This window comes from Rhinoderma darwinii, chromosome 1 (assembly GCF_050947455.1).
Source record: "Rhinoderma darwinii isolate aRhiDar2 chromosome 1, aRhiDar2.hap1, whole genome shotgun sequence".
NCBI classification, from domain to species: Eukaryota; Metazoa; Chordata; class Amphibia; order Anura; family Rhinodermatidae; genus Rhinoderma; species Rhinoderma darwinii.
Genome location: NC_134687.1, coordinates 266,368,613 through 266,394,452, shown reverse-complemented (window position 1 = coordinate 266,394,452; position 25,840 = coordinate 266,368,613). Strand labels below are relative to the sequence as shown.

The following is a 25,840-nucleotide window of genomic DNA, read 5'->3' as shown; positions in this document are numbered from 1 at the left end:
ACCTAGGTAGTGTAATGTATTATAGCAGCCATCAGTGCTGCAGGTCTTCAAGTAAAACAAGTAAAAAAAAAAAGTTATAAAAATGTTTTATAAAAGTGTAAAAATAAATTATAAGTTACAAAAACAAAAAATGCTTTTTTTTTCTATAATAAGTCTTTCATTATAGGAAAAAATAAAACAACAAAAAAGTACACATATTTGGTATCACCGCGTTCGTAACGACCCCAAGTATAAATCTCTAATATTATTTTTCCTGCACGGTGAACACCGCAACAAATAATTAAAAAACAATACTAGCATCACTATTTTTTTGGTCATCACCCCTCCCAAAATATAGAATAAAAAGTGATAAAAAATTTGCATGTACCCCAAAATAACACCAATAAAAACTACAACCTGTCCCGCAAAAAACAAGCCCTTACACAGCTTTTTTGACTGAAAAATAAAAAAAATTATGGCTCTCAGAATATGGTGACACAAAAAATAAATAATTGTATAGAAACGTGATTTTATTGCGCAAACGCCACAAAACATAAAAAAAACTATATACATATGGTATCGCTGTAATCATACCGACCTGCAGAATAAAGTAAAATGTCATTTATAGCGCACAGTGATTACTGTAAAAAAAAAAAAGGGCAAAAACCATTGTCAAAATGTATGTTTATTTGTCACTTTGCTTGCCAAAAAATCTAATAAAAAGTGATCAAAAAATTACATGTACCCTAAAATGGTAATAATGAAAACTACAGATTGTAATATAACAAATAAGCCCTCGCACTGCTCCGGTGGAGAAAAAAATAAAAAAAAGTTCTGCCGCTCAGAATATAGCGACAGAAATTGTGCAGAGTGCCCAAAAGCGGATTATCAGTGCGACACCGGCCACACATATATGAATTATTTATTTACCCCATTATTATACCCTCTTATTATGCCCTGATGTACTCTGATGTACTTTGCCCAGCCTACATATGCCCCCACATTATAAACTGAAATACCATCAAAACCCCAAACAGAACTATTACCAAGCAAAATCTGCGCTCCCTCCCTTCTGAGCTCTACTGTGGGTCCAAACAGCAGTTTATTACCACATATGGGGTATTGCTGTAATCGCGAGAAATAGCTTTACAAGTTTTGGGGTGCTTTTTATTCTTTATTCCTTGTAAAAATGTAATTTTTTTATATTTTTTCAGAAAAAAAGTAGATTTTCATTTTCACAGACATATTCCAATAAATATAGCAAAACACCTGTCGGGTCAAGATGCTAACTATACCTCTAGATAAATTCCTTGAGGTGTTTAGTTTCCAAAACCACTTTTGGGGAGATTCCACTGTTTTGGCACCACAAGACCACCTTCAAACCTGACATGGTGCCTAAATATATATTCTAAAAAAAGGTAGACCCCAAAATCCATTAGGTACTCTTTTGCTTCTGAGGCCGGTGCTTCAGTCCATTATCACACTGGAGCCACATATGGGATAATTTCTAAAAACTGCAGAATCTGGGCAATAAATATTGAGTTGCATTTCTCTGGTAAAACCTTCTGTGTTACAGATAAAATGTATTACAAATAAATTTTGGCAAAAAAAATTGAAATTTGTAAATTTCACATCTACTTTGCTTTAATTCCTGTGAAACGCCTAAAGGGTTAATAAACTTTCTGAATGCTGTTTTGAATACTTTGAGGGGTGCAGTTTTTAAAATGGGGTAATTTATGGTGTCTATCTAGTAGATAAGGCCCTCAAAGCCACTTCAGAACTGAACTGGTCCTTGACAAAATAGACTTTTTAAATTTTCTTGAAAATGTGAGAAATTGCTGCTAAAGTTCTAAGCCTTGTAATGTCCTAGAAAAATAAAATAATGTTCAAAAAACAATGCAAATATAAAGTAGACATATGGGGGATGTTAATTAGCAACAATTGTGTGTGGTATTACTATCTGTTTTACAAGTAGATTACATTTAAAATTAGAAAAATTATAATTTTTGCAAATTTTCTTTAAATTTTGGTGTTTTTCACAAATAAGCTTTTCATTTATTGACCAAATTTTTCTGAATCGCTTGGTATTGCAAAAGCATTCCAGAGTTATTACCACATAAAGTGACACATGTCAGATTTGAAAAAATGCGTCTGGTCATTGAGGCATCGATGACCCTTGGTCCTGAAAGGGTTAATCTATTAGCAAGGATTTTGGCTAGTATCTTAACATCAGAATTAATAAGCTAAATAGGACAGTATGAATCCGGTAGAGTACGATCCTTCCCTGGCTTCAACACCACCACAATAAGTGCTTCCCGCATAGATGCACGGCAAACCACCCAACTCAAGAGCACTAGAATAAACATCTCGAACTCTCGGCACCAAAACATCACTATTGGCCCTATACCATTCACCCCCCAGTCCATCAAGTCCCGGTGTTTTACCCGAAGGCAAGGACTGAATAGCTGCCTCTATTTCTTTAACTATAATGGGGCTATCTAACTCAGTGGCTTGAGCATCTGACATTCACCACAAAGGAAGTGAGTATAAAAAATGCTCTACAGTGCTTACTGGACCACAAAATTTAGAACTATATAGTGCAGAATAAAAATCACAAAAGACCTTGTTATTCTCCGTCGGGGTAGTGCATATCACTCCTACTAAGGAGAGAACAGATGGAGTGGACACACAGGGATGCTCTGAGCGCGATAATTAAGCCAGGAGTGTACCGTTCCTATCCCCAAACTCAAATACAGATGCCTCAGTAGCTAGTACTCGCTTCTTAGTCTGCTCAGTGTGTATAAGAAGCAACTGTCTTTGGGCTCCCGCCCACCGGCTTTGGTGTCAGGTTGGGGGTTCGCAATATAATCTTGTTCAGCCCTTTGGACCTCACCCATCAGGAACCTCTCTTTGGCCCCGAAGGTTTTCCTATATTTAGCCACGTCTGCTACAAATGCTCCTCTCACCGTAGCTTTATAAGCATCCCACATAACTAGCGGGTCTGTGTGGGAGGAATTGTTTTCCCAACAGACTACATGAGAGGCTGAGACCTCCGATACCACCTCAATATTACCAAGCCACGCCAGATGTAGGCTCCAGACCCTAGAGGCAATGGGAGGACCAGCTGAAAACGTTAAGTGAAGAGCTGAATGATCAGATATACCCCTAGGAGTAATAGTAATGGAATTAATTGCTGGTAAATAAGGTCAATTCTAGAGAAAGATTTATAAGTGGATGAGTAATACGTGTATAATCTATCAGACAGAAATTTCCAACGCCATCATGCACTCCTCTCCATTCATTTAGGAATTAACAATACTGAAGTGTTTAGACAGTGAATAGACATTCCACTGGATGTCTATTCACAATCTCTGCACTTCGTTACTGTTTCTGTGGTAGTTACAGCAGAGGAAGCGTAATCTCGTTGTAACCTGTCATCTATAGCGTAATCTCATGAGATTTCGCTTCCTCTGCTGTAACTACCACAGAAACAGTAACGAAGTGCAGAGATTGTGAATAGACATCCAGTGGAATGTCTATTCACTGTCTAAACACTTCAGTATCGTTAATGTGTTTGGAATGATGGGGGTAGGGAAACGGACAAGTGAGCCCTAATCTACCCGCCACTCTGTTCCTGCCTACTTGCAACGACCCGCCCTAGGTGACGGGGTACAACTGGGCGGCGGTCCCTACGCTCAGTAAGTGCACGGGACACAAAGCTAAGGGAAAAGGGGCAGTGAGCAACAAGAGTGGTGAACGAGCCGAGTCAAACCAGGAGTGTACGAGGTACCAAATGCAGAGCAGGAGAGTAGTCGGTAAGCCAGGGTCAGTATGGAGCAGGATCAAATAGTCAGAAGCTGTAGCTGGGCCAGGAAACCACACGAGAAGAATCACAAGCAAAGGAGGAACAGGAAAGGCAGGTATAAATAGACAGAGGGCGGGAGCTAGCTCAGTCTGGCCAGGCTGCGATAGGCTCTCCCACTCCTAAGCCTGCCAGCCTGAGTGGTGGAAGCTGGAGTCAGTCTCAGAGACATAGACTCAGGTGCCGACTGATTGCCTATGGGCGTATACACAGAAGTTGTGCCTGGCAGATCCTTTACAGTACCCCCCCTTTTATGAGGGGCCACCGGACCCTTACTAAGTGGACCTGGTTTATTGGGGAAACGGAGGTGGAACCTGCTGACCAATACCCCAGCGTGAACATCCCGGGCGGGTACCCAAGTCCTCTCCTCAGGTCCGTATCCTCTTCAATGGACCAGGTACTGGAGGGAGCCTTGGACCATCTTGCTGTCCACAATCTTGGCCACCTCGAATTCCACCCCCTCAGCGGTGAGAAAAGGAACAGGAGGTTTCCTCGAGGGAGCCAAGGACGGGGAGCAGCGTTTAAGGAGGGAGGCATGAAACACGTCGTGTATTCGAAAAGATGGGGGCAGCTCCAGTCGGAAGGAGACAGGATTGAGGACTTCAATGACCTTATACGGCCCAATAAACCGGGGAGCAAACTTCTTGGACGGAACCCTAAGGCGCAAGTTCATAGACGATAACCACACCAGATCCCCGACCATAAACAAGGGGTTAGCAGAACGTCTTCTATCAGCCTGAGTCTTTTGTACGCTCTGGGACGCCTCTAGGTTCTTCTGAACCTGGGCCCAGACTGTGCACAGTTCCCGATGAACGACCTCTACCTCGGGATTGTTGGAACTACCAGGTGAAACGGAGGAGAACCGTGGATTAAACCCAAAATTACAGAAAAAGGGGGAGACCCCTGACGAGTTACTGACCCGGTTATTAAGGGAAAATTCGGCGAGGGGAATGAATGAGACCCAATCAAATTGACAGTCAGAGATAAAACACCTTAAATATTGTTCTAGAGATTGATTAGTCCTCTCAGTTTGGCCATTAGTTTCAGGATGGAAGGCAGAGGAGAAGGACAAATCAATCTCCAACTTTTTACAGAAGGCTCTCCAAAACAAAGAAACAAATTGTACCCCTCTGTCCGAAACAATATTGACAGGGACCCCATGGAGACGCAGGATGTGTTTGACAAACAAGGTAGCTAACGTCTTGGCATTGGGTAGTTTCTTGAGGGGCACAAAGTGGCACATCTTACTGAAGCGGTCTACTACATCTCACACCACCGACTTGCCTTGAGATGGAGGCAAATCGGTGATAAAATCAATGGAGATATGGGTCCAAGGTCTCTGGGGAATGGGCAAAGAACGTAGTAAGCCCGCTGGTCGGGACCTGGGAGTCTTGGACCTAGCACAAACCTCACAAGCGGCGACGTAGGCCTTAACGTCTTTAGGCAACGCAGGCCACCAATGAGGTGTTTGGTAATGAGGTGTTTGGTACCCAGGACGCCTGGATGACCAGATAGTGCGGAGTCATGATTTTCCCTAAGTACCCTTAGCCGGAATTGCAGGGGAACAACCAGCTTGTCCTCAGGAAGGTTCCCGGGAGCTGAACCTTGATCAGCCGCAATTTCAGAGACTAAATCAGAATCAATAGAAGAAATGATTATACCAGGAGGCAAAATACAAGCAGGATCTTCCTCCGAAGAAGGGCTGGCCATGAAGCTACGCGACAGTGCATCGGCCTTAATATTTTTAGACCCAGCCCTATAGGTAACCAAAAAGTTGAATCTGGTAAAAAATAGCGCCCATCGAGCTTGTCTCGGGTTTAGCCTCTGGGCAGATTCTAGGAAAACCAGATTCTTGTGGTCGGTAAGGACCATCACCTGGTGCCTAGCTCCCTCCAGGAAGTGGCGCCACTCTTCAAATGCCCATTTAATGGCTAAGAGTTTGCGGTTGCCAATATCATAGTTACACTCAGTGGGTGAAAACTTCCTGGAGAAGTAGGCACAGGGACGGAGATGGGTGAGGGACCTGGTACCCTGGGACAAGACAGCCCCCACTCCCACCTCGGATGCGTCAACTTCCACGATAAATGGCTCCATTTGGTTGGGCTGAACCAGCACCGGGGCCGAGATAAAGCACTTCTTAAGGACCTCAAAAACCTGGACAGCCTCAGGAGGCCAGTGGAGGAGATCAGCACCTTTGCGAGTGAGGTCCGTAAGAGGCTTAGCGATGACCGAGATGTTAGTAATAAATCTCCTGTAATAATTAGCGAAGCCCAAGAAACACTGTAACGCCTTCAGGGAGGCAGGTTGGACCCATTCCGCCACAGCCTGGACCTTGGCGGGGTCCATGCAGAATTCATGAGGAGTGAGGATTTGACCCAAAAATGGTATCTCCTGTACCCCAAACACACATTTTTCGGTTTTCGCAAACAGTTTGTTTTCCCGAAGGACCTGGAGCACCTTCCTGACATGCTCAATGTGGGAGGACAAGTCCTTGGAAAACACCAGTATGTCATCAAGGTACACTACAAGAAATACCCCCAGATAATCTCTTAAAATCTCATTTATGAAATTCTGGAAGACCGCAGGAGCATTACACAACCCAAAGGGCATGACGAGGTATTCGAAATGACCTTCGGGCGTGTTAAACGCAGTCTTCCACTCATCCCCCTCTTTGATGCGGATAAGGTTATACGCCCCCCGTAGATCAAACTTAGAGAACCATTGGGCCCCCTGAACCTGAATAAAGAGATCCGGAATCAAAGGAAGGGGATACTGGTTCCTTACAGTGACCTTATTCAAGTTACGGTAGTCAATGCATGGCCTAAGACCACCATCCTTCTTCCCTACGAAGAAGAAGCCAGCACCTACCGGAGAAGTAGAGGGGCGAATGTAACCCTTGGCTAGGCATTCCTGGATATACTCTCTCATGGCTACACGTTCGGGACAAGAAAGATTAAATATCCTACCCTTAGGGAGCTTAGCTCATGGTACCAATTCGATAGCGCAATCGTATTCTCTATGAGGAGGTAACACTTCGGAGGCCTCCTTAGAGAAAACATCAGCAAAGTCCTGAACAAACTCAGGTAGCGTGTTCACCTGCTCAGGGGGAGAAATAGAATTAACAGCAAAACATGACGTCAAGCATTCATTACCCCACTTGGTAAGCTCCCCAGTATTCCAGTCAAACGTGGGATTATGCAACTGCAACCAGGGAAGGCCTAAAACCAAATCGGACGATAATCCCTGCATCAACAGTACAGAGCACTGCTCCAAATGCATGGAGCCAACAAGGAGTTCAAAAACAGGGGTATGCTGTGTAAAATAACCATTAGCAAGAGGGGTGGAGTCGATACCCACTACCGGGACAGGTTTAGGCAAATCAATCAAAGGCATAGCTAGAGACATAGCAAATTCCACAGACATGATATTAGCAGAAGACCCTGAATCCACGAAGGCACTGCCGGTAGCAGACCTACCACCAAAAGAGACCTGAAAGGGAAGCAAGATTTTATTACATTTCATAGTTACGGGAAATACCTGTGCGCCCAAGTGACCTCCCCGATGATCACTTAGGCGCGGAAGTTTTCCGGCTGCTTATTCTTACGCCTAGGACAGGTGTTCACTTGATGCTTGCCATCCCCACAATAGAAGCAGAGACCATTCTTCCTGCGGAACTCTCTACGTTGTCGGGGGGATACGGAGGCCCCGAGTTGCATAGGTACCTCCGAGTCTTCTGTGGAAGAGCGAAGCAACGGGACCTCGGGGTGCATCATGGGGGAGTCAGAGGGGAAAACACAAAAACGTTCAAGTTGTCGTTCCCTGAGACGTCGGTCAAGTCGTACCACTAAAGCCATAACCTGGTCTAGGGAGTCTGAAGAGGGATAGCTAACTAGCAGGTCTTTCAGGGCGTTCGACAGCCCCAACCTAAACTGGCACCTTAAGGCAGGGTCATTCCACCGAGAAGCTACGCACCACTTCCTAAAGTCAGGACAATACTCCTCAACAGGTCTCTTACCCTGACGTAAGGTCACCAGCTGACTCTCGGCAAAGGCAGTCTTGTCAGTCTCGTCATAAATGAGTCCGAGAGCAGAAAAGAAACGATCAACGGAGGAAAGTTCAGGGGCGTCAGGAGCCAAGGAAAAGGTCCACTCTTGGGGCCCTTCCTGGAGCCGGGACATAATTATACCCACCCACTGGCTCTCAGAACCTGAGGAGTGAGGCTTTAAGCGAAAGTAGAGCCTACAACTCTCCCGAAAGGAGAGAAAAGTCCTCCGGTCCCCTGAGAACCGGTCAGGCAACTTGAGGTGGGGTTCAAGAGGTGAGGTGAGGGGCACTACCATGGTAGCGTCAGGCTGGTTGACCCTCTGAGCCAGGGCCTGGACCTGTAGAGAGAGACCCTGCATTTGCTGGGCCAGGGTCTCAAGGGGGTCCATAGTAGAGTCAGGGACCAGGGTAGACTAGGTATATGGGCTTGTGATTATGTAATGATGGGGGTAGAGAAACGGTCAAGTGAGCCCTAATCTACCCGCCACTCTGTCCCTGCCTACTTGCAACGACCCGCCCTAGGCGACGGGGTACAACTGGGCGGCGGTCCCTACGCTCAGTAAGTGCACGGGACAAACAGACAGAGGTACACAAAGCTAAGGGAAAAGGGGCAGTTGCCCACGGCAACACCGTGAGCAACAAGAGTGGTGAACGAGCCGAGTCAAACCAGGAGTGTACGAGGTACCAAACGCAGAGCAGGAGAGTAGTCGGTAAGCCAGGGTCAGTATGGAGCAGGATCAAATAGTCAGAAGCTGTAGCTGGGCCAGGAAACCACACGAGAAGAATCACAAGCAAAGGAGGAACAGGAAAGGCAGGTATAAATAGACAGAGGGCGGGAACTAGCTCAGTCTGGCCAGGCTGCGATAGGCTCTCCCACTCCTAAGCCTGCCAGCCTGAGTGGTGGAAGCTGGAGTCAGTCTCAGAGACATAGACTCAGGTGCCGACTGATTGCCTATGGGCTTATACACAGAAGTTGTGCCTGGCAGATCCTTTACAGTGTTAGTATAAGACAGCACATAGCGATCTAAAAGGATCCCTATGCGCTGCCTAAATGAATGGAGAGGAGTGCATGACACTGATTGGTCAGCGTCATACACTCCTCTGAACAACGCCCACTTGGTCTAAAGTAAAAACACGCCTATTTGGGCATTAAGCAACTCATTAGCATAAATCTAAAATCGCTAATAAAGTGGTGAAAACAGAACGTTTTTTTTTAAATAAAAAACACTGTCATCTACATTATAGCGCCAATCTCCTTATGTAGGAGATAGGGCACTTATAATGTGGTGACAGAGCCTTTTTAAGCCCCCTAACATTCCAACTTAACATCTTAACCGAAGCCATAATGCATCTTGAGTTGAAACAGCCGCCCGAGACCACAGGCCGTCATGAAATTCGGAAGGAGGGAAAGCCAGAGCACAACAATCACACACGCAGACATCCACATTAGCATAGATAACAGTACTATACAAACAATAGTATCCCCTGAGTAACCCCTTTCTAACACTAAACAAGCTAAGTGCAGACCTTTACCCTGTAACTAGCGAACTGCTAGAGAAAAGTGGCCTCTGACTAAACTAAACCCTACAACACTAGGACAGTCCCGAGACCTGACTCCATAACTGAGTAATATCATTTCAGACGCATCACATAGTAGGCCATAACCACTCCCACCCACCTAATATATATGAAGAGCAAAGCATGTATTTAAAAAAATGGCATACAAGTCTCATAACCGAGACTATCTACAGGGGGGGCTGTATGGCGCTATCTACAGGGGGGCTGTATGGCGTTATCTACAGGGGGGCTGTATGGCGCTATCTACAGGGGGGGGCTGCATGGTGCTATCTACAGGGGGGCTGTATTGCGTTATCTACAGGGGGGCTGTATGGCGCTATCCACAGGGGGACTGTATGGCGTTATCTACAGAGGGGGCTGTATGGCGGTATCTACAGGGGGGCTATATGGCGTTATCTACATAAGGGGCTGTATGGCGCTATCCACAGGGGGGGCTGTATGGCGTTCTCTACAGAGGGGGCTGTATGGCGTTATCTACAGGCGGGACTGTATGGCGTTATCTACAGAGGGGTCTGTATGGCGTTCCCTACAAGGGGGTGGCTGTATGGCGTTCTCTACAGGGGGGGCTGTATGCCATTCTCTACAGGGGGGGCTGTATGGCGTTCTCTACAGGGGGGGCTGTATGGCGTTATCTACAGGGGGTCTGTATGGCGTTCCCTACAGGGGGGGGCTGTATGGCGTTCCCTACAGGAGGGGGGCTGTATGGCGTTTTCTACAGGGGGGGGCTGTATGGCGTTCTCTACAGGGGGGCTGTATGGCACTATCTACAGGGGGGCTGTATGGCGTTATCTACAGAGGGGGCTGTATGGTGCTATCTACAGGGGGGCTGTATGGCGTTATCTACAGGGGGGCTGTATGGTGCTATCCACAGGGGGGCTGTATGGCATTATCTACAGGGGGGACTGTATGGTGTTATCTACAGAGGGGGCTGTATGGCGTTATCTACAGGGGGGACTGTATGGCATTATCTACAGAGGGGTCTGTATGGCGTTCCCTACAGGGGGGGGCTGTATGGTGTTCTCTACAGGGGGGGGCTGTATGGCGTTCTCTACAGGGGGGGGCTGTATGGCGTTCTCTACAGGGGGGGCTCTATGGCGTTATCTACAGGGGGTCTGTATGGCGTTCCCTACAGGGGGGGCTGTATGGCGTTCCCTACAGGGGGGGCTGTATGGCGTTCTCTACAGGGGGGCTGTATGGCGTTCTCTACAGGGGGGCTGTATGGTGTTCTCTACAGGGGGGCTGTATGGCGCTATCTACAGGGGGGCTGTATGGCATACAGCCATACAGCGTCCCCAACCCCCCCAAAAAAATGTGACCGACAGTGTGAAAAGACAAAAGTCATGTATCCCCTATCCACAGGAGAGGGGATACATGTGTGATCGCTGGCAGCGATAGGGAGAACGGGGGACCGAAAGTCCCCCAAGTTCTCCATGACTAACCTCTGACTTCCGGCATCTGCGCTGCTCAATAAAAATGAAAGGAGCGCTGGTCACGCATGCGCACAAGCGCGACCGGCGCTCCATTCATTTCTACATTGCTGCCGACATAGACCCCGGAAGTCCGAGGTTTGTGATGGAGAACTTCAGGGGACTTTCAGTCCCCCGTTCTCCCTATCAATGCCAGCGATCACACATGTATCCCCTATCCTGTGGATAGGGGATACATGTCTTTTGTTTAATGGCAGAGCGGGTAGATACCTCCCTGCTCTGCCGTAGTGTTCAGTGGCGTCCCGCTGTAGCAGCCATGGCGGCTGCTAGCGGAGCCTCCGGCCGGCGGGCGACACGGGCCCCCTCATGCCGCGGGCCCCGTAGCAGCCGCTACGGCTGCTATAGCGGTAGTTACGCCACTGCGCAACCTACTGCACCCGTTGTCATCCGCCACGTCTGGCGCAACCTACTGCACCTGTTGTCATCCGCCATGTCTGGCGCAACCTACTGCACCCGTTGTCATCTGCCACGTCTGGCACAACCTACTGCAAGTGCTGTCAACCGCCACGTCTGACGCAACCTGTTGCACTTACTACCATCCGTGCCAGAGCCCTTGCCACCATCTGAACTATTTTAGATACCTTGGTGCTACGAACTCGTATAGACTTTTGCATAGACTGTGACTTGGTCAGCTGCCTCTCCGCTACGGTGGAGCTGCCTAGTGGGTCCACATACCCCTAGACCGTGACACGTATTATCTTAATAAAAAGGATTGAAACGTCATTTTAAATTACTCGTTACCCCACTTTTTAACAACCCTGCTTTTTAGCCTGGCATGTTCCCTGACATTTTTCGATGGTGGATTGGCCCGAATTTGACTGTCGTTAATTAATTTGCCTCTTTTTCGAAATTCATGAGCAGCGATTAGTTGCAGGACACGTTGAGTCTACCCCCTACTGAGAGCTCAAATTTTCCACTTTCTCACCTCCCCACTCCCATAACCCCTTAAGGACACAGCCTGTTTTGGCCTTCAGGACACAGCCAATTTTTTTCAAATCTGAAATGTGTCAATTTATGTGGTAATAACTCCGGAATGCTTTCACCTAGCCAAGCGATTCCGAGATTGTTTTCTCGTGACATATTGTACTTGATGTTAGTGAAAAAATTTGGTCGATAAATTCAGTATTTATTTGTGAAAAACAACATAATTTAGATAAAATGTGTGAAAATTAGCATTTTTCTAAATTTAAATATATCTGCTTGTAAGACAGATAGTAATACCTCACAAAATAGTTAACATCCCCCATATGTCTGCTTTATGTTTGCATCGTTTTTTGAACGTCTTTTAATTTTCTAGGACGTTACAAGGCTTAGAACTTTAGCAGCAATTTCTCACATTTTCAAGAAAATTTCAAAAGGCTATTTTTACAGGGACCAGTTCAGTTCTGAAGTGGCTTTGAGGGCCTTATATATTAGAAAGTCCCCATAAATCACCCCATTTTAAAAAATGCACCCCTCAAAGTATTCAAAACAGCATTCAAAAAGTTTCTTAACCCTTTAAGCGTTTCACAGGAAATAAAGCAAAATAGATGTGAAATTTACTAATTTCATTTTTTTTTTTGCCAAAATTCATTTGTAATAAAAAAAATTGTACCACAGAAAGTTTTAGCCAAGAATTGCAACTCAATATTTATTACCCTGATTCTACAGTTTATAGAAATATCTAACATGTGGGCCTACTATCCTCTTGGACTGAAACCTCAGAAGCAAAGGAGAACCTAGAGGATTTTCAGGCCTCCTTTTTTTAGAATATATTTTAGGCACCATGTCAGGTTTGAAGAGGTCTTGTGGTGCCAAAACAGTGGAGAGCCCCCAAAAGTGACCCCATTTTGGAAACTACACCCCTCAGGGAATTTATCGAGGGGTGTAGTTAGCATTTTAACCCCACAGGTTTTTTGCTAAATTTATTGGAATAAGTCTGTAAAATTGAAAATCCACCTTTTTTCTGAAAAAACTTAGAATTTTTAAATTTTTCCAAGAAATAAAGGAGAAAAAGACCCCCAGCGTTTATAAAGCACTTTCTCCCGATTACGGCAATACTCCACATGTGGTAATTAACTGCTGTTTGGACCCACAGCATGGCTCAGAAGGGAAACAGCGCCATTTGGATTTTGGAGTCCAGATTTTAGTGGATTGGTTTTCGGTGACATGTCGCTTTGCAACGTCCTTGAGGGACCAAAACAGTGCAAACACCCCAAAAGTTACCCCATTTTGGGAACTACACCCCTCAAGGAATTTTCCTCAGGGTATAGTTAGCATTTTGACCCCACAGGTTTTTTTGCAGAATTTAGTGGAATTCGGCCATGAATATGAAAATCAACTTTTCTGAGAAAACCTAGAAATGTTTAATTTTTACTAGGAATAAAGGAGAAAAAGAAACCCAAAATTTGTAAAGCAAGTGCTCCCGATTACGGAAATACCCCATGTGTGGTATTAAATTGCTGTTTAGACCAACGACAGGGTTCAGAAGAGAAGTGGCGCTATTTGAAGCTCAGATTTGTCTGGAATGTTTTTTTGGGTGCCATGTCGCGTTTGCAGAGCTACTGAGGTACAAGTACAGTGGAAACCCCCAGGAAGTGACCCCATTTTGTAAATTACACTCCTTAAGGAATTTATTTAGGGGTGTAGTGAGCATTTTGACTCGAAATGTGCTTCTTAGAAGTTATAAACACTGGGCCGTGAAAATGCAGAATTACATTTTCTCCAATAAAGCGTTGCTTTATCCTCAAATTTTTATTTTATACAATGGTAATGAAATAAAAAAAAAGCACCCCAAAATTTGTTGTGCAATTTCTCCGGATAAGGCCAATACCCCATATGTGGCCATTAACTGTTGCCTGGGCACACTGTAGGGCTCAGAAGGGAAGGACTACCATTTTGTTTTTGGATCTTGTGCTGAACAATACTCCATATATGATTTTTACACAGTTCCAATAGGTTTATAGGGCCTACTTTTTACGTGGATGATTTGTAAGCAAGACCTTCTCTTTGCAGAGGCTCCAGAACATAAAGTAAGTTCAAGAAATGCCTCATTTAATAAAATTACACCCTTCAAAGCACAGTATTCATCTAGGGGTATAGTGGGAATTTGTATTTTTTTTTTGGGGGGGGCAGGTGTGGTATTATTGAGATAACAAATTAATTTGGAAAATAAATGCCCAGGGGGTATTTAAGAAATGAATGGAATGGATGTGATGTCATTGGAGTAGTAAAAATTAGATTTAACGAATATCAACAGAGGTGTTTTAAAAAAAATGGAAGCATTCTCTGATGCAGAGGCCTGGTTTAGAGGGACAGGTCATACAGTAGTGAGTGGTGTCTTTCCTAATCCCTCTGCTTGAGCAAACTCGACACCTTTTCTGTGGTTTTTGTTTTTTTTCTGTGGGGGGAAGTACTCCCGGGAAATGCCGGCCATGTATTATTCTGGAGATCCCAGAAGTGCTGCTACCTTCACTGCTGCCCTCTGCTTCCTGGTCTCCAAAAATCATTTTTTTAATATTTATTTTCTTGGAATCCCAGGAAAGTCTCCGTATTGTCTGCTGTTCTGTAGAGAACAAAGGCGTTATAGAGTGACACTTGGGTGAGGTATACCGCCAATTTTTTATACCACACCTTAGATTTTTTTATGGCACTGTAGGGCTGCAGTACCTGGTCCAAAAAATCCACCGCTCCCATGAATTGGTTATAGTCCTGGATGCACACAGGCTTGGTGGTCTGCTCTGTGGCTCCTCTGACTGGAACTGGGGTGGATCGATCAGCATGGAGCGTGGTCAAAACAAAGACATCACGCTTGTCTTTATATTTGACAAGCATCAAATTATCGGAGCAAACAGCCCTGCTTTCCCCACGGCGCAGTGTCTGCTCTATAAAGGACTTGGGGAGACCCTTTTGATTTCGCCGTATTGTGCCACATGCTAGTGTGCCCCTGGCAGAAAGGCACTTCAGGAGGGGGACGCTATTGTAAAAATTGTCCACATACAAGTGGTTTCCTTGGTCTAGTATGGGGTGGAGCAAATCCCATACTATTCCAAGGACAGGGGGACAGTTTGGTGGCTCGATCTTTGAATCCTTCCCTTCATATACACGAAAGCGCAGTGTATACCCAGACACACTTTCGCAGGCCTTATACAGCTTCACGCCATACCTAGCCCTTTTATTGGGCAGGTACTGGCGGAAGTGTAATCTGCCTTTAAAGTGGACTAGGGATTCGTTTGGGAGTGGGCACTCATCATTATTGTTGTAGTGAATGAATTTTAATAAAATTTAAAAACGGGTCCTGGGCATGGCAAGAAAATAAAGAGGGGAATTATAAAGGATGTCTCTGTTCAAATAGGAACGTATCGTGGGTTTTTTGGTAATGCCCATACTCAATAGAAGTCCCCAGAACTTGCAGATTTCAGTGGGGTTTGTGGGGGTCCATTTTTGGGGCCAGGCATAAAAACTATTTGGATTGCGGGAAATAAATTGCTGGGCATATATGTTCGTTTGTGCCACAATCAAATTTACAAGGTCATCAGTGAAGAACAGTTGGAAATAGTTAATTTCACTGAAGCCTGCGGTATCTACATTGATGCCTGGAGTCGCAGTGAATTCAGGCACCTGGGGCACAAAATTATCTGCGGGGATCCATGTGGAGTCAGCTGTACTGGGCTGCGATTGTGCACTACTGACGCCTACCCTTGGATGCCTACGTGGCGGTTCATCAGTAGATGAGTCAATAGACGAAGAGGACACTAAAAATGTCACCTCATCCCCACTACCAGAATCAGAGTCCTCAAAGAGCATGGCACATGCCTCTTTGGCAGTATACAGACGCTTAGCCATTTTTTTTCTTCTGTAAACTTAGTAACAATGTGTCACTGGCGTTGAAAGTAACGTAAAACTTTTTTTGTTTTTGTTTTTTTAGAGTTTTTTTTGTGTTTTTTTATTTTTTATTTTATAGAATAACTAATTCCCTAAAACCAACGTATTTTTTTAAAATCTATCTACAAAAACTCCCGGGTAACAGGTGTCAAACTCAGGTGGATGGAGTTTGGTATATCCCAATTAGGCGCAGAATACAGGACGGTAGCGATGAGACAATGAAGGGGTGAATTTATTTTACACCTCACTTTTCACACACGTCACTGGGCAGTAATTTGCAGGTATCACAGGATAATTACAGGTGGGCAGTTATTTGCAAGGATCACAGGTGACACGTGTGTCAGAGTGCTGATGAGACTGATTGGTGCCAATCAAGCACAGGAGGGTGGCGAGTCAATGACGGGATTAATTTTTTTATTTTAAACGCTGGGCAGTAACAGACGTCTTGGTGCACAGGAGCATGAATGCGGCACAGAGGGGCTGGATGCGGCGCACGAGGCTGGATGCGGCGCACGAGGCTGGATGCAGCGCACGAGGCTACCAGTCTTATTATAGGGCACCAAGGGTACTGTGGTACAGATGGCTGGTGATGGACACCTAAATACACCTATATAGGTCACAGGACAGCTGTATAGAGCACAGGACACCTGTATAGGGCACAGGACACCTGTATAGGGCACAAGCCACCTGTATAGGGCACAGGACAGGTATAGGGCTCAGTAGATTGGCTGCTGGGTGATATAATCTATCTAGAAATAGCTCCTTCTCTGATCGCTTCCCTGACAGAAGTGAAGCGGTCAGAGACGGAGACTACACTAAACTCCCCTCTCCAACTGTCATAATAAACTGTGATTGATCCATCAGCACTGATGGACCAGTCACAGCGATCGCCGGCCGAGGACAGCTATGGTTGGTCCTCGGCTGGCATCTTCTGTTACTAGGCTGTCTTAGACAGCCGTATTTCCAGAAATGTAAAGCTATGAAAGTCAAATTAAGCTGTGATTGGTCCATCTGCACTGATGGACCAATCATAGCCATCGCCGGCCGAGGACAGCTGTTGGTCCTCGGCCGGCGTCCTCAGCTGCTAGGCTGTCTCGGACTGCCGTCTGTTTTAAACTGCCACCGCACATTCCGGTGCGGCGACAATTTAAAGCGTTCATGTAACTGTACGTGGAAATGCGGGAACAGACCGCATCCCATCACATACAGTTACGTGAAATTGCGGGAAGGGGTTAAAGGGAATGTGTCACTAGAAATTATTATTATTTTTTTCAGTTAAACAATTATTATTTAAGTGATTACACATTGTTTTAATTTTTTAAATTTTTTTCACAAGTCAGGAAATATTATAAATTAGATTCTAATTTATAACATTTCCATGTGTTGGCCACTGGAGGGAGCAGTTCCCAAAATTGCAGCATGGTCAATGAGGTAAAGCAACCTCATTGATTGTTCTTGTAACACAAATTGATTATCTCCAACATAAGGCCACAGCAGGAAGGTGAATGTGCAGGCCAGGGCCACTTATATCACTGGTTGGGCAGCATTCCCAAAACAAATCATCCAGGGTAGTGGGAAGAACCGTGGCAACAAAGTGCAATGGAAAACGATACAAAAGAAAGGTGGGCAAATCCAGCGGATAGTATAAATATGCCATTGTAAGTTGCCGTGAACATAGAGCAGCAATGCTCTTTTATTAACAATGGGAGGTGGTAAACTGATCATCCCAGCACAAGGGACTAGATGACCAGCTCTATTTTTCAATTGGCCCCAGCCCTAGAATGCCCCTCTCAGGGGCATAACTAGGGGTCAGACGGGGCATGTTTCCCAGGTGCAATTAGGATGCAGGGAAGGGGGGCACTGCAGAGTAGCCATATCAAAACAGCTGATTGCTGCTGATATGCGCCCCATATGCTGGATGGCTGCAGCAGCGATCAGAATTATGAGGAGCCAGGAGGTCATGCGGCGGCGTTCTGACTCGTGTAGGTGCCAGCCCGAGAGTGGACCAGTCTGTTCACCTGACCTGTCACCTGACCTCAGTGACATGAGGTCAGGTGACTCAGGTCATCACCTCCTGGTTCCTCCTGTGGTGAGTCACATCAGGCAGAGCAGAGAGTGGTAGCAGTAGGCCACTGCTCTCCACTCTGGCCGCAAAGTGGCACTATGTACAAGGGCGAGGGGGGTTGTGTGGCTCTAAGTCCAAGTGGGGTGTGTGGCACTAAGTACAAGGGGGGCTGTTTGGCATCAACTACAAGGGTTCTTTGTGGCACTAAGTACCACGGCATCAGTGTGGCACTATATAAGGGGGGCAGTATGACACTAAGTACAAGGGGGCAGTGTGGCACTAAGTACAAGACGGGGCAGTGTGGCACTAAGTACAAGGGGGACAGTGTGGCACTAAGTACAAGGGGCAGTGTGGCACTATGTACAGGGGGAGGTGGCCCTAAATAGAAGGGGGTTGTGGCACTAAGTACAAGGGAGGGCTGTATGCAATATCTACAAGGGGTCTGTGTGTGGCACCATCTACAAGGGGGGGCAGTGTGTGGCACTAAGTACAAGGGAGGGCTGTGCGCAATATCTACAAGTGGTCTGTGTGTGGCACTGTCTAAAAGGGGGGTGTGGTGCTATGTACAAGAGGGGGCTGTATGGCGCTATCTACAACAGGGGGGCTGTATGGTGTTAACTACAAGAGAGGAGCTGTGTGTGGCACTATCTACAAGGGGGGTCTGTGTGTGGCGCTCTACAGGGGGCTGTGTGTGGAGCTATCTACAAGGGGGGCTGTGTGTGGCACTATCTACAAAGGGGGGTTGTGTGTGGCACTATCTACAGGGGGACTGTGTGTGGCACTGTACAGGGGGCTGTGTGTGGAGCTATCCACAAGGGTGCTGTGTGTGGCACTATCTACAAGGGGCTGTGTGTGGCCTCTTTAATTTATTTTCTTTTAATATATTGTTATGTTAATCTACCTTATAGAACTATATTGCTTGTAAAATGTAGAAATAGTTTTATGCTCGAAAAAAGTTGTGAAAAAAATGTACACCTCATTGATTGGTAGAGAAAGCAAACATGTTGAGGGGGAAGGAGATGTAGGGAAAGAAGTAGGGTTGTGTCAATCTAGATCTTTTCCCCCGATGCAGGAGAACCTAGCTATGCTTCTAGCCACTCCCCTCCCAATGATCCAATCCTAGTTTGTAATGATCCTCTCCCCTTTCTTTTATTGAGTCTTTCACTGAGCCATTTTAAAACAAAATGTCATTGATGAATAACTATATATCGTATGCATTGACTGTATGATTTTGAATAAAATTCATATGCTACCTAGTCTTTTAAGAGACTGGGAGCAACGGTGCTTTAGAATTTCAGCAAAGGTATGTTTGTTTATTCATATGGTACATACAGAGTGTTTTGGAGTATTTGCTTTAATTTACCTTTTCAAATACATTTTAGAGAATAAAATGTAAATGTTTTTTCGTTTAGAGAGATTTATCAATATCACGTGTTTTTTTTGTGTTTTTTTTTTAGAACTTTATCCAACACGACAATATAACGGAGCTAGTACAGCCATTTATTCTACAACTTACCGGATAACAACTACCAGCACAGGGAAGACCATATCTGTATCAACACTGTCCCATAGGAACATGTCTACACTATCTCCTACAACTGAAATTTCTGTCGAAGTCACTACATGGTCCACACCTGTTACATCACAGTTTCCTGCAGTTGGCATAGAGAGTTGTGAGGCTGTAGCAGCTCGCGAGATTATGTGGTTTAAGACTCGACAAGGACAAACAGCAAAACAGCCATGTCCTTTGGGGACAGTTGGTAAGTCTCACGTCCTTTTCTCCTTTTTAAATAAGTTAATTAAGAAAACAGTTTTTAAGATTGCACAAAAAATATGTAAAGATTTGTAGCCTTTTTTTATTATTATTTAATCCCTTCCCACAATACCGTCACGTCCGAGCTGTAAGCTGTCACCAGTGACACGGTGCCAATGACCCGATCGCAACTGTCAGAGATAGTTGCCGAACAGGACTCACTGGTACAGGATCAATCGGAATGGTCCTGTGCCGGCAAGCGCTGTGATTGGCTACTCAGTACTGACTGGCCAATCACAGCGCAGGAGGCTTATTTTACTGGCATCTCTGACAAGCCTAGTTGTGTCATGCGATCTTGTCAGAGACGATTGCTGGTGTCAGAGTGTTCCAAGTGTCAGAGAATTGTGAAAAAAAACAAACATCAATCTGCCCATTTTCTGCCCACTTTTGGTGCCCACTGGTCATCAAATACATTAGTTCAGCCATCCACAGTGCCCTTCTGCCCTGCTATGACCTATGCCCAGCCATCACCTATCGCAGTACCCGGTTGTTATTGCCCTGCTGTGTCCCTAGATTGCCCACTACCCTAGTTCCCTGTTAACCTGTTTAAGAAATAAAAACACAGAGATCCATAGTGGAGACCTTTTGGTATGTTAAGAAAGGGCAGAGAAAGATATAACTGCTCACCTTGGCGAGATGTGCTAATAACAGGCACAACTATGTACAGTAGCTTTGAGCAGTTTTGGTTGTGCATAAAAGCATCCGCAATATGTAGCATAGATAAAGTTCGAAAAACAAGAATATCTGGGCGCTGCTGGATGAAGGGCATAGACTGGAATCCATTTAAAAGACATGTTTTATTTCATAGAACTAGGCGTTTCAACACCGAACAGGTGTATTTCTCAGGCTTGTGTAACAGCAGTACAGGGGCTTATATACACACCAGTAAAAGGGAGGGAAAATAAAAGTATGACATCATAGGGTGAATGGGCAGGGCCTAAACGATTCAACACTGACTTTAACCCTTTAGATCCCACCCCATTGACCACATGATGTCATACTTTTATTCTCCCTCCCTTTTATTTCCCCTCCCTTTTTCTGATGTGCCCCTGTATAATGTACTGCTGTTACACTTGCCTGAGGATGACACCTGTTCGGTGTTGAAACGCGTAGCCCTATAAAATAAAACCACTCTTTTAAACAGATTCCAGTCTATGTCCTTCATCCAGCAGCGCCCAGATACAATTTTCTAACTTTACTAGTATCTATGCTAGCTCCCTGTTAGGTAGTAATGCCGCCTGTCATCTATATTTTCTCCTGGTAGGTAGGGTATCCTCACTGGTCTTAAAATACAGCAAGGTCGCTGCTCGTCATTTCGTTTTCGTTGCTCACTTGGGCACAGCGGGGATTTTTTTGGGGTAAAGAAACGTTTTGTTTTTGTTTTTTTTAAAAAGTCACACATTTTTTTAAAGAAAAAAATTGTTTTTAGTTGGTAGTTTGCTCCTATACAGATAATTTGTGTGCAGTTTTAGGTGCCAGTAACTCCTATACTAATAATTTTGGACGCCATTGTAAAATCCCCCAATATGGCCAGAAGGGGTTTCACAGCTGAGGAAGCACATGACATGCTATTCTCTGATACGGACAGGGCGAGCAAAGGTGAAGCACGGTTCCAGCTCTCATCTATGCCCGCATCAAGCAACTCGGAGTCTGCTCCCCCCCCCATCAGCACTGAAGAGCCGTAGGTCCTGCTCTGCCTGAGCTGACATGGGTAGCTGCGGACAATTATACCCCCCAGTTGTCTGAATTTACAGCCCCCTCAGTTATTCAAGTTGACACTACAGGGTTCAGCCCCATTGATTATTTAAAAAAATAAAATTGTGATACCATTATAAATTTCATGGTCCAGCAAACCAACCTATATGTGGATCAGTTCATCTCCCAGAACCCCGACACTCGTTTTATGCGAGAGGCCAAAATTGGACACGGACAATGGGGAAGATTTGGGGCATATTTTTAAGCTTTGGTCTCATAAAAAAGACAAGTATTAGAGACTATTGGCCCCCTGATATTTTATATAACACCACCCTTTACTGCACCCTTTACCGCACCCTTTAATGAGCAGGATGCGTTTTGAAGCGATAGTGAAGTTCCTGTACTACAACAACAACAGCCAATGCCCATCACCACAGGACCCAAAATTGAATAGGCGCTATAAAATTAGATCAATAATTGCCCGCTACCCTAGAGTGCTCCCCCCCCCCCATTCCTAGGGATTAGTGCACACATTTTATGGGACTTTATTCATCCTTTCCTCAGCAAAGTATATATTTTATATCTGGACAACTTTTACAATAGTGTCCCATTGCTAAAAGTTCTTTCGTCCAGATCCACATTGGCGTACGGAACAATCCACAAAAATCAGAAGGGCCTCCCCAAGATTTTGCTGGGACAGACACTGAAATCAGGAGAGATCAGAGCTGTCTGCAGCAATAATCTGCTGCTCCTGAAATATAAGCATAAAAAGTCCTCATACATAATTACAGCAGCTGCAGCCTTGTCCCTGTACACAGATCCACCCCACAAGTCCCCAAACCACTTTGCATACAGGAGTACAACAAATATATGGGTGGTGTTGACCTTTCTGATATCAGGTCATAAGACCATACAGCGCCATGTGCCATGTGCAAGCCAAAGGTGTGGTATAAGAAGCTTTCTTTCCATCTTACACAGGTTACTCTAAACAACGCCATTGTCTTCTGCAGATATGTTGGCAGTAGGGATACTTTCCTGCTATTCAGCATAAATTAATTAAGTCCATGCTATTTGCTGACCAGCAAGGGGAGGACAGTTCATCTGGTCCTTCCGTCAGCAGCATAATTCCCAGCCAGCTTTTCCTCACAGAAATCCCCCCAATGAAAAAAAAACAAAGAAATGCCAGGTTTGTGCCCCATCGAGGCATTCGGAAGGACATCACATACCAATGCCTGTGCATGAAACTGTTTTAAAATATATCATACCTCCTTGGAATATTAATTTATTTATTCGTTAACCACATTCTCTGACTCCCATATTGGCCATGACAATTTTTTTTAACCCCTTCCCGTCGTAAACAACTTTCAGATTTTCATTTTCTCCTCTCCACATTCCAGAAGCCATAGCGTCTTTATTTTTCCGTCGATATAGTACTATGAGGGCTTGATTTTTGCGGGACGAGTTGTAGTTTTTCGTAGCACCATTTATTTTGCAGTATAATGTACTAGGAAACGGGAGAAAAAATATTTGTGGGGTAGAAAATGAAAAAAAGCAGCGATTCCTCCATGGTTTTTTGCGCGCCGTTTTTACGGAATTCACTGTGCAATTAAAACATGTTAACTTTATTCTGTGGATCAATACAATTACGACGATACCAAATATATATAGTTTTTTCTATATTTTACTTCTTTTACATGTAAAAAGCTAAGTGTAAAAAAGAAAATGTATTCTGTGTCGCCAAATTCCGAGAGCCACAACTTTTTTATTTTTCCGTCGATTAAGTTTTATGAGGGCTTATTTTTTGCAGCATAAGCTGAAGTTCTTAATAATACCATTTTGGTGTACATGCGACGGTTTGATCACTTTTTATTTAATTTTTTGTGGGAGATGAGGTGACCAAAAAATAGACATTCTGGCGTTTACAATTTTTTTTTTACGGCGTTCACCATGCGGGTTAAATAATGATATATTGTATTAGTTCAGACTTTTGCGGACGCGGTGATACCAATTATGTGTATTTTTTTATTTTTTTACTATGCTCTAGGGGGAAAATGGGAAAAGGGGGGTTTTTTGAACTTTTATTTTATTTATTTTTTTTACACCAAAAAAAACTTTATTTAACTCATTTTTACTTTTTTTCTAAGTCCCCCTAGGGGACTTCAACCAGCGATCTAACTAATGTATTGCAGTATATCTTGATTCTGACAGTCATCTATTAAGCCCTGCTAGAGGCAAGGCTTAATAGGTGTACAAAGATGGCGGACCTGGGGCGTTCATTAAGCCCCCAGGCAGCCATAGCAACCATCGCCCCCCGCGATGAGCTGTTAGAGGGGGTCGCCCCCCTCTTTCTGACGATTTAAATGCTGCGGTCAGTATTGACCGCAGCATTTAACGAGTTAAACTAGCGGGATTGTGAGCCCGCTCCATACTTCCCCTACCCGACTTTGGCGTATGCATAAGTCAAATGTCGGGAAGGGGTTAACTGACAAAATGTGAAAAAACCCTAAAACAAAACTCTCACTATACCAAGAACCCAAGGGAGAGTCCATCTTTTGATTTATTTTTTGGGCTGGTTTTAATGCAATGGTGAATAGGTTGATAGTGCAACCTGCCATTACCTCTCCCTCCATTGCGGATTTTCCATGTTGTCCTCAGTCACTGCACAAATGAAAAATTCATACTATACCCCTAGATGGATACCTAGAGGGGTGCCACTTCACAAATTAAAAATTCTCATTATACCCCTAGATTACACCCCCAGGGGTCTCAAGCCCGCGGGCCACATGCAGGCTGTCATCTGCGGCACACGGGACACAGAACCGCTAGTATCGACTGTTGAATTCCCTGACATCATGTCCATATATGGACAGTGTTGTCAGGGTCTTCCCTAGAGCGAAGTCCCGGGCAAAGCGCTAGTATAGGCTCTGCTCCGGGACTCTGTGGAATTCCCTGACATTGCTGTCCATATATGGACAGTGTTTTCAAGGACTTCCCCAGAGCGGAGTCCCGAGCAGAGTGCTAGTATTGGCTCTGCTCCGGGACCCTGTGGAATTCCCTGACATCGCTGTCCATATATGGACAGTGTTGTCATTGTCTTCCCCAGAGCGAAGTCCCGGGCAGAGCGCTAGTATTGGCTCTGCTCCGGGACTCTGTGGAATTCCCTGACATCGCTGTCCATATATGGACAGTATTATCAAGTGCTTCCCCAGAGCCGCAGTCCCGGGCAGAGCGCTAGTATCGGCTCTGCTCTGGGACTCTGTGGAATTCCCTGACATCGCTGTCCATATATGGACACGTGATGTCTGGGGCTTCCCCAGAGCTGGAGTCCCGGGCAAAGCACTAGTATAGGCTCTGCTCCGGGACTCTGTGGAATTCCCTGACATCGCTGTTCATATATGGACAGTGTTTTCAAGGACTTCCCCAGAGCGGAGTCCCGGGCAGAGTGCTAGTACTGGCTCTGCTCCGGGACCCTGTGGAATTCCCTGACATCGCTGTCCATATATGGACAGTGTTGTCATTGTCTTCCCCAGAGCGAAGTCCCGGGCAGAGCGCTAGTATTGGCTCTGCTCTGGGACTCTGTGGAATTCCCTGACATCGCTGTCCATATATGGACACGTGATGTCTGGGGCTTCCCCAGAGCCGGAGTCCCGGGCAAAGCGCTAGTATAGGCTCTGCTCCGGGAATCTGTGGAATTCCCTGACATCGCTGACCACATATGGAAAGCTGTCTAGGGCTTCCCCAGAGCTGGACAGTGATGTCGGGAGCACAGCTGGAGTCCCAGGCAAAGTGCTAGAAGCAGCTCTGCTCCAGGACTCCATATATGGACACTGATATCAGAGGCTTCCCCAGAATTCCTGAACAGAGCCTATACTAGTGCTCCGCTCTGGGACCCTGGTCTGGGGTTGCCCCTGACAGCACATTCCGGTCCAGCAGGATCCCCTAACATCACTGTGTATGGACAGTGACGTCAGGGGCTCCTCCAGCAGAGGAATCCCTGGCCAAAGCGTCGGCAATGCTCTGGCTGGGGATTCCACTCCTAGAGGGAGCCCCAATGGAGCTATCAACTGGGGGGGGGGGGGTGGGTGGCACTATCTACAAGGGGTGTGTGCTGTTTTGCCTTGTGACACAGCCGATTTTTTTCAAATCTGACATGTGTCACTTTATGTGGTAATAACTCCGGAATGCTTTTACCTATCCAATCGATTCTGAGAATGTTTTCTCGTGACATATTGTACTTTATGATAGTGGAAAAATGTGGTCGATAAATTCAATATTTATTCGTGAAAGACACCAAAATTTAGAGAAAATTTGCAAAAATTTGAATTTTTCTAAATTTAAATGTATCTGCTTGTAAAACAGATAGTAAATACCATACAAAATAGTCACTAGTTACCATTTCCCATATGTGTACTTTATATTTGCATAGTTTTTGTGAACATCCTTTTATTTTTCTA

General features: G+C 45.2%; 1 protein-coding gene across 9 annotated transcripts in view; it reads left to right on the top strand.

Annotated features, from left to right (window-relative positions):
* The window catches only part of ADGRL3 (adhesion G protein-coupled receptor L3), a 2,099,109-nt gene that overhangs the window by 627,753 nt on the left and 1,445,516 nt on the right, over positions 1-25,840 (top strand). For all 9 annotated transcript variants that reach the window (XM_075863876.1, XM_075863871.1, XM_075863866.1 and 6 more), the window contains exon 8: positions 19,336-19,638. In XM_075863876.1, the coding sequence (XP_075719991.1) occupies positions 19,336-19,638 (303 nt within the window). The remainder of the gene's footprint in view (positions 1-19,335; positions 19,639-25,840) is intronic.